The sequence below is a fragment of the Biomphalaria glabrata genome, chromosome 13 (genome assembly GCF_947242115.1).
Source record: "Biomphalaria glabrata chromosome 13, xgBioGlab47.1, whole genome shotgun sequence".
NCBI classification, from domain to species: Eukaryota; Metazoa; Mollusca; class Gastropoda; family Planorbidae; genus Biomphalaria; species Biomphalaria glabrata.
This window is the reverse complement of record NC_074723.1, coordinates 33618830-33634040: the sequence shown is the minus strand read 5'-3', so window position 1 is coordinate 33634040 and position 15211 is coordinate 33618830. Positions and strand designations below refer to the sequence as shown.

At 35.0% G+C, this 15211-nt stretch overlaps 1 protein-coding gene across 2 annotated transcripts; it reads right to left on the bottom strand.

Moving 5' to 3' along the window:
- Positions 1-962: 962 nt before the first annotated feature.
- LOC106054020 (uncharacterized) lies at positions 963-14893 on the bottom strand. Of its 2 annotated transcripts, none has more exons than XM_056007891.1 (6): positions 14821-14893; positions 8210-8680; positions 7650-7729; positions 6730-6787; positions 4646-5464; positions 963-1107 (listed from the first exon to the last, which is right to left on the bottom strand). In XM_056007891.1, the coding sequence occupies exons 1-6, from the start codon at positions 14876-14878 to the stop codon at positions 1100-1102; spliced, it is 1494 nt and encodes a 497-aa protein (XP_055863866.1). In that variant the 5' UTR covers positions 14879-14893; the 3' UTR covers positions 963-1099. The 2 variants fall into 2 exon arrangements, with proteins under 2 accessions (XP_055863866.1, XP_055863865.1); XM_056007890.1 differs by lacking the exon at positions 963-1107 and adding an exon at positions 1232-2011.
- Between the last annotated feature and the right edge of the window lie 318 nt (positions 14894-15211).

Sequence of the window (15211 nt, the reverse complement as noted above, 5' to 3'; positions counted from 1 at the left end):
GACTGATTGTCTCAACGGTCACGGGTTCATACCCTGCTCGCTGCCATCCCCCGTCGTCAAGCGGGAGGATCTTCCTGGAAGTAAATTTTCTTAAACTTTGAAGGAAATCCGAAACATGTAAAGCATTTTACAATTTTTGTTTTGTTTTGTTTTTTACAAAGCCAAATATATCTTTAAAACATTATTATTCTGGTCAATTATAACAAAATTACGTCTTGAATATTTCCAGCAAATAGTCGGATCCGATAGTGATCCGACGGAGGCCGCCTCTGAGTTTGTTCGATAGCACAAACTCTCTTTGTAATCTTCGTTTTTTTTTTATTCTGGTGTTGTCAGGGGAAACACAAATGTGTAAAATGTCAGCTTCATTCCAGATTGGGTATCGGAGAAATAACGTATTGTAACTTTTGACCAGAAAGACACACAAACTCAGAGTGATTTGATAGTAGCTAAGTAAAAAGAAATGTTTATGCCTTTGATGTGTGAGTGGGTGGGGGGGGGGGAGAACTATAGCGTTAAACTTAGCCCGTGTTTTTACATTTTATTCTTCTCTTTATTCAGTTTATGTTATATTCATTTTTGTTTTGTTTTTTACATTTTATTCTTCTCTTTATTCAGTTTATCTTATATTCATTTTGCTAAAATCGAAACTCTCCCAAACAGTGACAGAATCCCAAAAACGTTCCATAAGGTTCACGAATCACCCCTCCTCCAATTGCCTTTAAGATTGGCATCGGCACAGTCATCTCTGCCTAGCTTATAAGTGTCTTTACCAAAGGTGGTTTATAACGTATCCCTATGCTGTTTAACTCTGTTCCACCTGAGCCTGAATAACTTTATATTATGAATTTATAGTTGTTATGTTTGTCTAAAAAAAAAGTCTTGAGTAGTTATCGAAATATTTTTTTTAATTTTTATATTCTTAATCAAATCATATTTTTTTCTGTTTGATGTTAAATTAAAAATATCTTTGTTCTCCAGATCAAACTCCTCAATAGAGATATTTAGATCCCTCACGATATTCCTGCCTGTTTCTATAGAGATGCACCTTTCCGTGGATTGTCCGATCCACTTCTGTCTGTCCTTGCATCACACATAACTAGAAACCTGTTTAATTATTATAGTTTTCTCTTTTATTGTAAAAATGTAGTCTACATATTACATGTTATAAATTAATAATAAAATAATAAATATGCACACAGATATAAACTATGCACATTTTATATTTAAAGATATATAAATTGTGTTCATGCTTGTATCATCATAGTAACAGAGCATTCAACATTATAAACAAATTTCTTCATGAAAATGTAGAAATCGTTCTTCATAAATTTTAGCGCTTACTTTCACATTTTTTTGTTTGTTTTCTCTTAATTTCGTTTTTCTCTTATTTTCATTTCAGCCAAGGTTACATTTTCTTTTTTAGTTATTCTCCACCAGAGTATACCCTGTACCCAGATACCATTTAGACTGGCATAACCGCAAGATCCGTACCACCAGGCTCCTTTATAGTTCTCAGCACAATTGCTGTTTCCATCAGAATCATTATCTTTGTCAAAAGTACTAAAAGCCTTGTTATTGTTGTGATGCAAATCATCACTCATTGTTCCATTAAATCCGCCAACCTTTAATTTATAATTTTCAGTTTCATTTAGCAAATAAAACTCTGAGTAGTAGGCAAAATAACTTGTTATGTTAGTTTCCAGGTCAACCCTAAGCTCGTTTTCTTTCTCTGATGTTAATTGATAAACTTTTTCATTTCCCAGATAAAATTCGCCAATGTTGTAATCTCCAAAGCCGTCACGATACTCCTTCCAGCCTCTATAGAAATCTACTTTTCCGTTGATTCTTCTCTGAAAGATGGTCCATCCACCGCCGTCTGTCTTCGTGTCACACATGACCTCTAAACCGGAACCTAAAGTCACCACAACGCGGTCTTTTGTACTGACTATATCGCGACATGACGTCGGTTTTGGTAGACACTTGCATGACTCATGTAACTTTTTGTTCACTGTGTTTATTAAAAATAATAGAACTTCCTGTTAAAATACAGTACAAATGCATAATAAATGTTTTTGAATTTTAAGAGGTCATGCTTCCTTAATGTGTTAAAAAAATTATGATTACAATAAGAATTAGTGTTATCACCTAAACTGATGCGGCAGGTGAACAGACAAGTTTCGAAACTTGTATCACGAATATAATTGTCTATGAAATACAAGGTTCCGCAGGTTGTTATTACCGGAAGCGGTAATAGATAAAAGCACTCCACTACCTATAAAATGGCTCCTAATATTATGCGTCAATAAAAGACTTCACCTGGCCTTTACTTGTGGCTCAAATATTGAGTCCTACGGAAACCTTTTTAGTAACAGGAGAAAAGAACAACGGCGAGAAAGTGGCGCCTAAACAAGTAAGCTTCGAGCAGGAATCAGTGGCGTAACAAGGTAACAGTTGGCCCGGGTTCAAGTGGCCCTATTACCCCAATAAGACGAATGTAATATGTGACAAAACAATTGAGTAATCTAAATGTATCGGTACATTTACCAAAAGACACTCCAATACAAGTACAATAATTTTTATAATAATAAATAATAATAAAAAATTACGTTTGAATCAAAACTCCAAAAGAATTAAAAGAATGTTTTTAATTTTTTTTAACCAAATGAAGCGAGCTAACGGAGTTTCAAATGTATCAAGAAATGTTTTAATAGTTCTAGTTCCCATTCTACACATTGACATTCCTAAAACACTTCTAGGTGTCAAACTTTGAAACATTGACACAGATGAAAATCTAGTTCTACGTCCAGTAAATAGATCGAATCTTTTAAATAAGATGTTCTCTGGCCTTCTAAGTAGTAAAGTAAAAAAACAGTGCATATATTTCAAAATGCGCTAGCGGCTTTTTTTTAAATGAAACAATGCCCGAAAGAAATTCTTTTTTATTTCTAGAATCTTTTTAGCTTTTTTATGGATGTTTGTCTCAAACAGATGCCCAAAAGGTTTTTTTTTTTTTTTGGCCAATGACTTTACCATTTATGATTCTGTGAAGTTTATATTTATTTTTAAAGTTCACATTGCCATACCAGGCAGCCATGTTAAAACTTAAAATATTGCAGATGTGAGCATGATAAAACAGCCAAATTTTAAGAAAAATATTTCCTTAACATTAAACAAAAATATTTTTCTCAGTAATCGTAATCTTTGCTACCTGTTTTTTAACTAATATAATCATTTTTTTTTGCAGTAATTTTTTTACAGTCCTGAGCTACTTCATCTATACCTAACTGAATTGACTTTAATATTTGAGTAGTTTGTTAGTTATTCTGATAAATATATTTTCTAAATATAAGAAGATAGATTTAACATATTGGTATTATATGTAGATTTGCTCACTAGCGCGTCAATATAGCAACGCTTGAGTGAAAGTAATAAATGAAGTTTCTAATATGTCTACACTCTTAAACACTATTTTGTTAATTGTGTAACATAAATATTCTACATGGTATAAACTTATAAAATTGACTTTTGACTATTTTGAGCGTCGTGTAAAAACAAATGTATAGTCTAATACTAATGTAATCGAACACATTTTTTTCCGAAATAACGTAAGAGCCTTCGTCCGTAGACAAGATTTGCGGTGGCTGAGTGGTTAAGCGCCTGGCTTCCGAATCCTGGTGAAGATTGTTGTTTTCGATTTCGGGATAAAGTTATAGTTGATCGATGCTGGATACATGACATCCCAAACCCCATAGATCTCAATTTACTTACATACATACGTGTAGGTTTTATCCTTTCAAAAATTAAAAATCAACTTGTCTTATTGTATGTATTATCTTACCTTATACTATTATATACAATTTATGGGCCGGATTGTAAAGGAATGCCCTGGCCGATTATGACACCCAGTTCGCCAATGCCTTATTATGAACTTACTCATATTCCGCAATTTTCTCCAAATTCAAATGAAATTCTGTATATAACACATGTTGCCTCAGTGTGTTTGTTTGTCAAATGTTTGACATGTTTCGGATGTTCCTTCAGAGTTGAAGATAGCTACTTCCTAGTCCAAACCTCCCGCAGAAATACGGGGGATGGGAGCGGGCAGGGGTTGAACCCGGGACCATCAATAAATCTGAACGACAGTCCAGCGCGCAAACCGCACGACCAGGCAGCCTTCCGTCATTTACAGGTCCTTTACATACGTAGTAAAGCTCCTTTTTCAAATCTTGCAATTTATAGTGCAGATGATGTAAAGGTCAGGTACCAATTAGAGCTAAGTAGAAATGAAATCCCGAAATAAAAAAAATCCAAGTCTTTTACCGAGATTTGAACCCGGACCTCTAGTATCAGAAGCCAAACCATTTTTTTTACTTTGCCTTCCCTCCCCCTATTAAAAATTCATATTTATCCCATGAGGTTCGTAGCAAGGAGGGGGGTCATCTGTAACCAAATCCCTCAACTTTTCTAGTTAGCAGCTGTTCTTAGCAGAGTATCAAGAGAGAGGTTGGTTTGGTCAGCTTTTCTCTGGCATTAAAAAATTAAATTATCTGTATATCATGTCGACTTGTCTGTGAATCTCTATATGTTGAAAATATGTATGAAGAATTGAATATATAAAAACATCTAATTTTGTTTGCGTTACCTTTGGTTAGCTCTTGTTTGACGTCTGTCAATGAAGATGACAAATTATAGATGACTGTATCCAGCATGTCTTTGAAGATGCTTATATTTTGTCTATGCTCATTGAAGTCTTTTTTACTGCTCTCCAAGTCTTGCTTTATGCTGATAATATCTTGTTGTTTAGAATCTAAATTTTTGTTAATTCTTGTAATATTGTGTTCTGTAGCATTCAAATCTTTGTCAATTCTTATAATATCTTGTTGTTTAGAATCTAAATCCTTGTTAAATCTTGTAAATTGTTGCTCTTTGCTATCCAAATCTGTATTAATTCTGATGATATTTTGTTTTTGATTATCCAAGTCTTGGTTAATGATTTTAATGTTTTGTTGATTTGAATCCAAATCTTTTTTTATTGTTTTAAAGTTTTGCTCATGATTATCCAAATCTTTGTACATTTTTATAACATTGTCTTGATTATTTCTCAATTCATTTTGAATGCTCTTTATATTTTGTTTATTATCTTGTAGAATTTCTCTGTCATCATTAGCCTGTATTAATAATTTCTGTATCACGTTCACCAAATCCTCAAACGTTGGGAGTTTAACTTGAATTGTTACCATCTCGTTCAATCTCTCAGCTCTTCCATCAGAACCAATGACATGAGCTCCACAGAAGTACTTTCCAGAATCTGAGGATCTCAAATTTCTCCATGTGACTTGAAGATATGACTCATGTAATTTTTCGTCAGAGAGTTCACCTTTAACATTATTAGAACCAACTTCTTGAATGGCTGTAACAACGGTTTGACCTTTGTTTATGGTAGCGATAACACCATTGGTTTCTGTAAACATATTTTAGAATATAAAATATAAAAGAACAAATGCAAAAATAATTGTATAAATCTACAAACATGAATATAACTGCAGGTGAAAAACCAGTGATAAACAAACGTGACTATTAACTACCATTCATATTATAGCGATGAAAGCAATTTTTTAGAAGTGGGATTTATACAATTAGACTAATTTAACTCAGTTAAATTGCATTTAAAATTTCTCTGGATTTGATCTATCATTGAATAAAAATATGTTTAAAAATTGTCTAATGGTAAAAAATATCTGGTATATAATATTATATAATATGTTATTAATTTTTTTTTTTGTGATTAATTACTAGTTCCAATAAGTATGTTTAATTGTATGCCATGAAAAACATTATATGATACGTACTATATGTCCATAAAAGTAAGGAGTGGTTGAGTGGTAAAGCACTTGACTTTCAAAATGGGGGGTTCTGGGTTTGAATTGGGTAAAGTTTGGGATTTTTAATTTCAGGACATCTTTGTGCCTTCCCTTTAGTTCCCCAAGCACCTGAGTAAGTATAGGAGTTTGGTCGTACGCTGGTCACATGACACCCTCGTACTCCGTGGGCCACAGAAACAGATGGCCTTTATTTTATCTGCCCTATAGATCTTATTGTCTGTAAGGGGAGCGGTTCCCGGTCATTTCATCCCCTGTCAAGCGCAGGATAATATTATAATATTATATAAAGCTATATATATATAGCTAAGTACACACTCAGATTTACAATATATTATAAGATCTCTCATCAAGAATGTAAAATAAAAGGGAAACACTATAAACGCATTATTAACATGTCAAAAAATATCAAAAAGCATTCTACACAATCATATTTATATATATGATAAAATAAGAGCTTAAAATCAAAACCCATTCATCACAATTAAACAATGAATAATTTAAAAATATTTAATTGGGGATGAAATAACCAGGGGATGAAATGACCGGGGATGAAGTGACCGGGGATGAAGTGACCGGGGATGAAGTGACCGGGGATGAAGTGACCGGGGATGAAGTGACCGAGGATGAAATGACCGGGGTATAAGTGACCGGGGATGAAGTGACCGGGGAAGAAGTGACCGAGGATGAAATGACCGGGGTTGAAGTGACCGGGGATGAAGTGACGGGGATGAAGTGACCGAGGATGAAATGACCGGGGATGAAGTGACCGGGGATGAAGTGACCGGGGATGAAATGACCGGTCACCAAGGGGAACTATGCTGTAATGTAAAGTAAGTATAGTTACCATGAAATATATACATAAATTCAACTGTATAATTTGTATCTGAATGAAGATTCGAATCCTGTAAATCAAATCATTATTTTATTTGAATATAGAGAGAGTATATATATATATATATTTTATCTCGTATTAGAAAAAAAAAATACAATATCAATTTTAAAAAGTAATAAAGTTAAGTTAATATGTGAAACTGTATTTCACGGTTTCCTGTTTGAAATGAATAACTTTTCTTCTTCTTTTTTTTTTATTTTGAGCTATGCTTACTTTTTGTAATGTTTACAGAATGTATTAGATTGTAATGTATGTAATGTATTTATAAACATTACTTCAAATGATTCAAAACCTATATTTACAGTTTTGTTCGGCGTTGCAATAACTCAAAACCTTTAATGCATCACACCATAATGCCACGTCAAAGAAGTCCAAAAGACATGTTGTGCAATTGATTGATAATTAATTTCTTTAAAAAAATTTTCAATGAAAATAATTGGTGGGGAGGGGCTGTGCTTTGGAATGATAGCTCTGAAATTGATTACCCCCCCTCCCCCGCAAAAAAATTAGTTGCGCTCAATAGATCCTTTAAAGAACTACACCTTCTAAGCTCATGACTGGACAATTTTAACCCATGATCGCTCATACTATCTCGGAGTATATATGTTACGTGCTCAGTATAGCGTGAATGTGGAATGGTGCTCAAGCGTGTTTAAAGGATTAAAGAGAGAGAGAAGAATCCAAGATGGAAGAATGTAAACTATGTTATTATTGATATATTATTAATGGTTTCTGAACATTAAAGTTATCATCATCATCTACTATATATATGAGATTGTTTGTACATGAGTCTCATCAGCTCGTAACGATATTAAACATTGAGATATTAGCAGAGGGCAGAATTTGTAACAGATAAAAGTAGTCCACTCTACCTGACATGAGCATGTTAAGGTGAATGTCTCAATAAATTCGTTGATAACTTCAGAGCTTCCAACAAAAGAAAGTTTTGATCCTGAGATATAGAATAGAATTGTAATAATACCATATATACATGTTTACCATCTCATCGATAATGTTTATAATACACATTTCTATGCGTTATATTAGGAGTATTATTTAAAATAAGCATTTATTGCATACACATTATAGAATGTTGTTACGGTCGTAGCGCAGCATGGTGCGAATGACCAATGGTGCGATATTGGTTATTGAAAGGAAAGAGTGTTAAAAACTGGAAGCGGAAGATGTCGAGGTGACGAGAGTTAAAAGTATTGTAATAATGTTTATTTGTAATCATGTTAGAGGATTTCTAACTTGATACCTGGGAGTGTCTGCTTATTTGTGAAGAGTCTTGTTTCATAACAAACGTCTTTTCCCTAACTTCTACAGAAACGTAATATTATGATATAACAACGTTGACAAACTTCGCATCGTCAAATTTAAAATAAAACAAAAAAAAATGTTATCATTTTAGAAAGATCAAAAAACTTACTTTGTTTCTTCTTGTCCATAATTTCTTCCTTTGTACTAGAGCATTGATTTTTATCGGCGTCTTTTTTTAAACGCCTTATCTCATCAAGCACTGGTGTCGAGATAGTTTCATATTTGACTTCCTTTTTATTGACCAATGAAATATTGATCCCATCAGCGTCGTCTCCAGTAACATTACATCTGTATACCCTAGCATCAGACTGAGTTGGCTCTTGAAGGGTTAAACTTATATACATATTTCCAAAACCAATTTGAGAACGCTGAAATTGCACATATTGTGTTAGATTTAAAGTTGAGACTTCCAGTGCCAGGAGCACCTCAAACTTTTTAATGTTTTCATTGTATCGAGCAAGTGAAAGAGATTTAATAGTATCAATTTGTTGTACTTGATTGTTACTTATAGAACAGTTGATGACAAGTTTTGGTGTCAGCTCTTCTGAAATAACATTGGGCTGGACATCAATTAGAAGTTCTGAAAACAGAAACACGGAATATTTAAAAAATAAAAATAATAAACATTAGAAAAAAAACTGTTCTATGTACGAGAATTTGTAAAAATATCTAACGCTACTATGTTATCATGGGCGGTTGGCTCCTAAACTGGGTTTTTGGGTATAAATCTTAATGAAGACTGGTATTTCAAATTTCGGAATTTTTAGGATTCCCCTGAGTCCAACCTTTTCAAATGGGTACTTGACTTTAGTTGGGGAAAGTAAAGACGGCTGGTGGTTGTGCTGGAGCCGCTTGCCAAAGAAATAGGTGACCATAATATCTTCTGCCCTCTACATCGCAACGTGTGATGGGAAACCTTACTTTTCAATAATATCACTATATAGGCGCTCAGTAAACACAACTCTGCCCGAGTCGGGTGTCAAACCTCAAGCCCCCTTCTAGGTAGTTCAAGCGCTCTTGGGCTCTCGACCATGCTTCCCACCATTCATACGGTTCCCTATGTGTCACTTTCATCTCTTCTAGTTGGCCACTCTTCTTCTGGGAGATTGGGACGATGCCACAGTTGATGTTTCGCTTTGTCAATGACAAAATGTTTTTGATGCAAGACTTTTGGATTTTAAAAGATACCGAAGTCTGTGTTACGATTCTCTCCTAATCAGGCCTTCTGTAAACACTGATAAACACTTAACACATCGACACAAGAACCTGACTACAAGACCTCCAACTAAACTAGTACTTTAATAATGGTCAAATAAATAAATAACAGCCAATACTAGACAATCGGCAACACAACAACTAAAAATGCTACACTGTACATCACCGTACTCAACTCTACTGTCTCTATCTCTTCCTGGACTTATACATTCACTTGAGGACTCCACCAGGACCAACTTCATGGCCGACTCACAGTCCTGGTCTCCTCGCTGTCCTGCCCTGAACTCCACTTCCTTACACACTCTGTGTCTCTCGTCCATGCCGACTTTTGATCAGATGACCATAACACTGGTCATATTTGCGTGCAAAGCTCATACCAGTACTGTCCCTTGTCCATCGACATATCACACTAACTGTCTTTCTGGCCTATGTCTCATGTGTCAGCTGATCATACAGTTAACCCAATCGCGCATCCAATAGGGTTACAACATCTGTATCCAACAAGCCGCCTCATTCCTAAGCCATTATTGCCACTTCGTGAAGAGTTGCATGCTCATAATATTCAGTTTACATCTGTCTTCCTCATACAGTGTTGGATAAAATAGGCATGTTATACAATTTTTGTAACTTCTGCAAACGATGAGCATCCACTGCTTAATGTTCCACTGCAATGGACTCAACACCGTTATGTTTCTGTTGCCATTGATTTCAAGTGTAAAAAAAAAAAAGACGTGGGCATTTTTTTTTTTAAAAGCTTATATCAACTCACTCTATCTGTCTGTTTGTCTGTCTGTCCATCTGTCAGTCTGGGTAAAGTTTGTACAGGTTATTTCACCGACAACCAATCTCAGATCAAGCTGAAATTGAAAGTTGGCACAATTATTTCTTGTACCTGCCAACAGAAAAATCAATAAAAAAATTAATCAATTAGTTAATAATAATAATAATAATAATAATAATCTTTATTATCCGCAAGGAAATTTGTCTTACATTTTGTGCATTACACCAAACAAAAAAAAAAACATTAAAACTATAAGAAACCAAAGTGTACATTCACACCAGACTCACTCATAATTTACATGTGACAAAATTTATGCCAGATTGTTCTTATTTAATGATTTGATTGCCAGGGGAACAAAAGAGTGTTTGTGTCTGTTTGTCTTTGCTATCGGTGTCTTGTATCTCTTTTGTGATGGTAAAATCACAAAATCCTGACACAAAGGGTGATTCTTTATTTCGAGGATCTTGTTAGCTTGTTAAGTAACAATGGTAAATATATATTTTTTGTTTGGTATCTCGAAGAAGGGAAAGAAATTGTACTAGAAAGAAGCGGTGGTATAAGATACATTTTCACCTTTATAGGTTGCCGGTCTAAAACTGAAACCAATCAATACAATTTCCGCTAGACAAAAGTACCTCACTAGTATTTGGTTAGCACATCTGCCCCAGGAGGCTTGAGACACGAGTTCGAATTTGTTATTCCACATTTTTATTTCTTAATTTAAACCAATTAAGTTAAAATCAACCCATATTGCTTTTCCATTTTTCCCCCCAGCCCCAACTGGTAATAGGATGATAGCATATTAAGAAGGCTAAAAGCATGAAATAGCACTAAGCAAAAACAATAGGTACAAGTATTATTAATCGCACAGATTTATTATTAGTCTAGATCTTTTACAAAAGTAATTGCTTGACTAATACAGTCTAATTGATACAGTTACAATCGTATAAGCTTTGTTGTTTTAAGAAAGTATTGTTATAAACAGGGTGGTGGCACAGATGGGGGGGGGTAGTGGTATGTTTGTAGTCAGCCGACGCAAATCGTCCCAGGCCAGCGCTAGACGAGCGGTGAACCGTGACGAGCCGGGACCGTCAACTGCTATGGACGACTGGCACAGTTTGTAAAAACATCTAGATACCGAATAAAGGAAATTATAACTATATGATTTAGATATATAGATGTAAAGGCGAAGTTCTTCCCCTTATAAATTTTTTATTTTGCTTGTTTTCTTTTAATAGAACTACAGACAATTTTTGCGCTTACACTAATAGCATGCTCAGAGCGCTTTGGTCAAATCTCATCTGCTTTCCAGTGGGGATGGGCTTACGTTTTTCTAGAAGCAACTTGAAATTTTAGGCACTCAGTAGACACCTCTGTGCTTAAGACGGGTGTCGAACCTTGAACCTGACCGATAGGTTTCTCAGCCAAGCTCAAAAGAACTCGCGTTCAATCAAACATCCCAAAAGGTTATAATAAGGTTATAACATAACATACATATAACATAAAGTGTATGTAACATACAAACGTGCGTGATTGAACCTTCTCAGCATCTTTATAGTTATTAGGCTACGCCGCTTGCGCTGGCTCGGACATGTTCGCGGATGGAGGAAAATCGCTTTCCAAAAATCATTCTGTACGGGCAAGTTGCGTCTGGCTTAAGAAAAACTGGTCGCCCCCACCTCCGTTATGTGGATGTGATAAACGGGATTTAAAATCAGTGAAACATTTCTTCTTCTTCTTCGTTCTCATTTTTATGTTGGAGCGTTCAGATGACTAGATGAGATAACTGCACAGTGGTTTCTAAATCAGCGAGCTCTCTATATAGTTTTCTTTCTATTGGAGTGTTTTTTGGGCCAGTGTCATGTACGGTCAGTTTTGGAGGACATTGTCACAAGACGCTAGCACTGTGCCGGCGCCTGCTTGAACTGGTCGTAGTCTAGGGTGATTCCGGAGGCCCGACTGTTGACGCTGGAATTTCGGTGGCTTTAGCCCTATCGAGATTTTGGTGTTAGTCTATATAATTAAGATATGAAACTAAACACCGGAATATAGTTAGAAACTATAACTTTAAACTGTAACTTTATTTACACACAACATATAATCTTCCAAATGAAACGTTGTATACAGGTATATCAACTACTAAACTAAGGTCTATAATCGCTATCAACGTTAGATTTCACTATCAGTTTCTCGTACAATATTGAGAAGACAAGCAGAAGCGGGAAATACGACCGTCCGCTCTACAAGACCCACGCCAACTAACTGTCCCTTTTTTAGAGCAAAAAAACCCTCACACGTGGATTACACCGCAACACAGTGGTTACGTCCCCTTGCATCATCAGTGACGCATAACCTCAGTGGTTACGTCTACATGCATCATCGGTATCTGACCAGTGATGACGTAGGCCGCGCCAACTGCCCCTTTCCCCAGATTTCCCAGATCACCCCGCCCTCGTTGTAGCCTAGGTACTCTGGTCCCGTGACAACAAAATAAACATTAAAGCACAAAAAAAAAAATACTTATTTCCCCTTCCAATAATAAACAAACCTAATTAAAATATATTAACACATAAATAATGACATTAGATCTAAAATATAAATAACAGTAAACAAACTTAAAACTTTCCACAATAACTAAGGCCATGGTTGTGGACTGCGGTTGTTCTGCTACACACACACAAACGGTTGTGGGCTCACAGCGGTTTGTGACAGACATAGTCATCATTCTCTGGTAACACCCTATATGGGTAGAATTCGCTGGTTTCAATTTTGAGCTTTATTTAGCAGTGAACATTGATACTGACCATTGGGAAGACATAGCCCTAGACCGCACTAAAGAGAGACAGTGACCAACAGAGCTATGGAAAGCGAGAAAACATGGGCTTTGGCTCTTGAAGAAAAGAGTGTCATACGAAAAATGGCCAGCTCTTCTACAACTAAAGCGTAAGCTAATTTGACCTGCAACAAATGTGGACAGGAGTGTCTCTCCAAAAAAAGGGCTCCACAGTCATATGAAAAAGCATTCGAGATGAACCAACGTCGTTCTATGAATGAATGAGGATAATAACTATATCATCGCTTTTATATAACATAAAGCGTATGTAACTGTCACACACTAGTTTTAGAACCACTGTGACACAAAGTGAATTAGTAGTGATTTAGTAATCATGTAACTACTTTGTGCCAACGCACGATGAAATATTGTGTCTGTAACTGACCACGGGGTGATTTCAGTTAGTTGATCTTTGAATCCTGAGAGTAAAGAGCTATACAAGAGAGTGTGATATGTTATGATATGACTTAAAGTATCATTGCAAGTTGTGGACTAGAGATATAGACATTTTTCACTTGGATTACGTGAAGCCTATTGTCTATTTTCTATGGCTCTGTTTACCAGCAAACTTATTTTATCTATCATGCAATAAACCTATATGTTGTCTGCAAAATGAGGACTTATTCAGTTCGTGATTGTAATTAACTGTTGTGCTATAGCCGTAGTCTTCCGACGTAACAAGTAGTGCAGAAACTCAAGTAATATGAAGTCATCCTCAATCAGGGTCATAAACCATTATAAACGAAACACCCAAGTCATTTACATTCACACCTAAGACATTTACACTGACTTCGAGTGTATATAGTATATAACATAAAGTGTTTACATTGTTGTAACAAATACGTTTTAAAAATTTAGATATGTAGATATTTAAACTCCCACAGGATACAGGAGGACGGCGGCAGGCAGGGTTTAAACTTGAGATCATCAAAAGACAATCCAGAGTGCATTTCTTTTTCTTTACGACTAACATGTAACATCAAGTTTATGTAACATCAAGTTTATGTAACATCAAGTTTATGTAACATCAAGTTTATATAACATCAAGTTTATGTAACATCAAGTTTATGTAACATCAAGTTTATGTAACATCAAGTTTATGTAACATCAAGGTTATGTAACATCAAGTTTATGTAACATCAGGTTTATGTAACATCAAGCTTATGTAACATCAAGGTTATGTAACATCAAGTTTATCTAACATCAGGTTTATGTAACATTATGTTTATGTAACATCAAGTTTATGTAACATCAACGTTATGTAACATCAAGTTTATGTAACATCAGGTTTATGTAACATCAAGTTTATATAACATCAAGTTTAGGTAACATCAAGGTTATGTAACATCAAGTTTATGTAACATCAGGTTTATGTAACATCAAGTTTATATAACATCAAGTTTATGTAACATCAAGGTTATGTAACATCAAGTTTATGTAACATCAGGTTTATGTAACATCAAGTTTATGTAACATCAAGTTTATGTAACATCAAGTTTATGTAACATCAAGTTTATGTAACATCAGGTTTATGTAACATCAGGTTTATGTAACATCAAGTTTATGTAACATCAAGTTTATGTAACATCAGGTTTATGTAACATCAAGTTTATGTAACATCAAGTTTTTGTAACATTATGTCTATGTAACATCAAGTTTATGTAACAATAAGTTTACGTACGCAAATTATTTTAAAATATGGAGTGATATTCAAAATAATTTTTATAAGTATTAAAAAACATTTCTTAGTTACCTTGAAATAATTAAAGTTAGATGTATATAATGTTTCTAAATTAAAAGTAGTACATATAGCCTTTCTTATAAAAATGTGCCAATATGAAAGCTGCATGACTATAAACTAGATTCCATTAAAAGTCGAAAGTCTAAATACCTGAAAGAGCTAATGGAGCTAAATAAACGCCAAGAAAAAGACTCAGTAGGAAAGCCATTTCTCAACAATTGACAAGGGAGAGAAACTCGTCTCTTTATAGATAGACACCAGACGAGTTATACAACGATGTAAGATTGCGGAATATTGTTATCCTATTTAGTTTCACCATTGATGTTCAACCCACGGCCCGATAAGCGCATCCGGCTCGTGACATGGTGCTAACTGACCCCTAGAATTATCTGGTCACGTAGCAGGAGAGACCTGGTTCCACTATCTCCATAACTTTTAAGCTGATGCGACCTGTAAGTCATGGAAATGTATTATGTCACCCAGACTAAGAAATTTGTAGAACCCTCGAGTTACAGAATCATCTCCAGCAAAAAATAGTTCT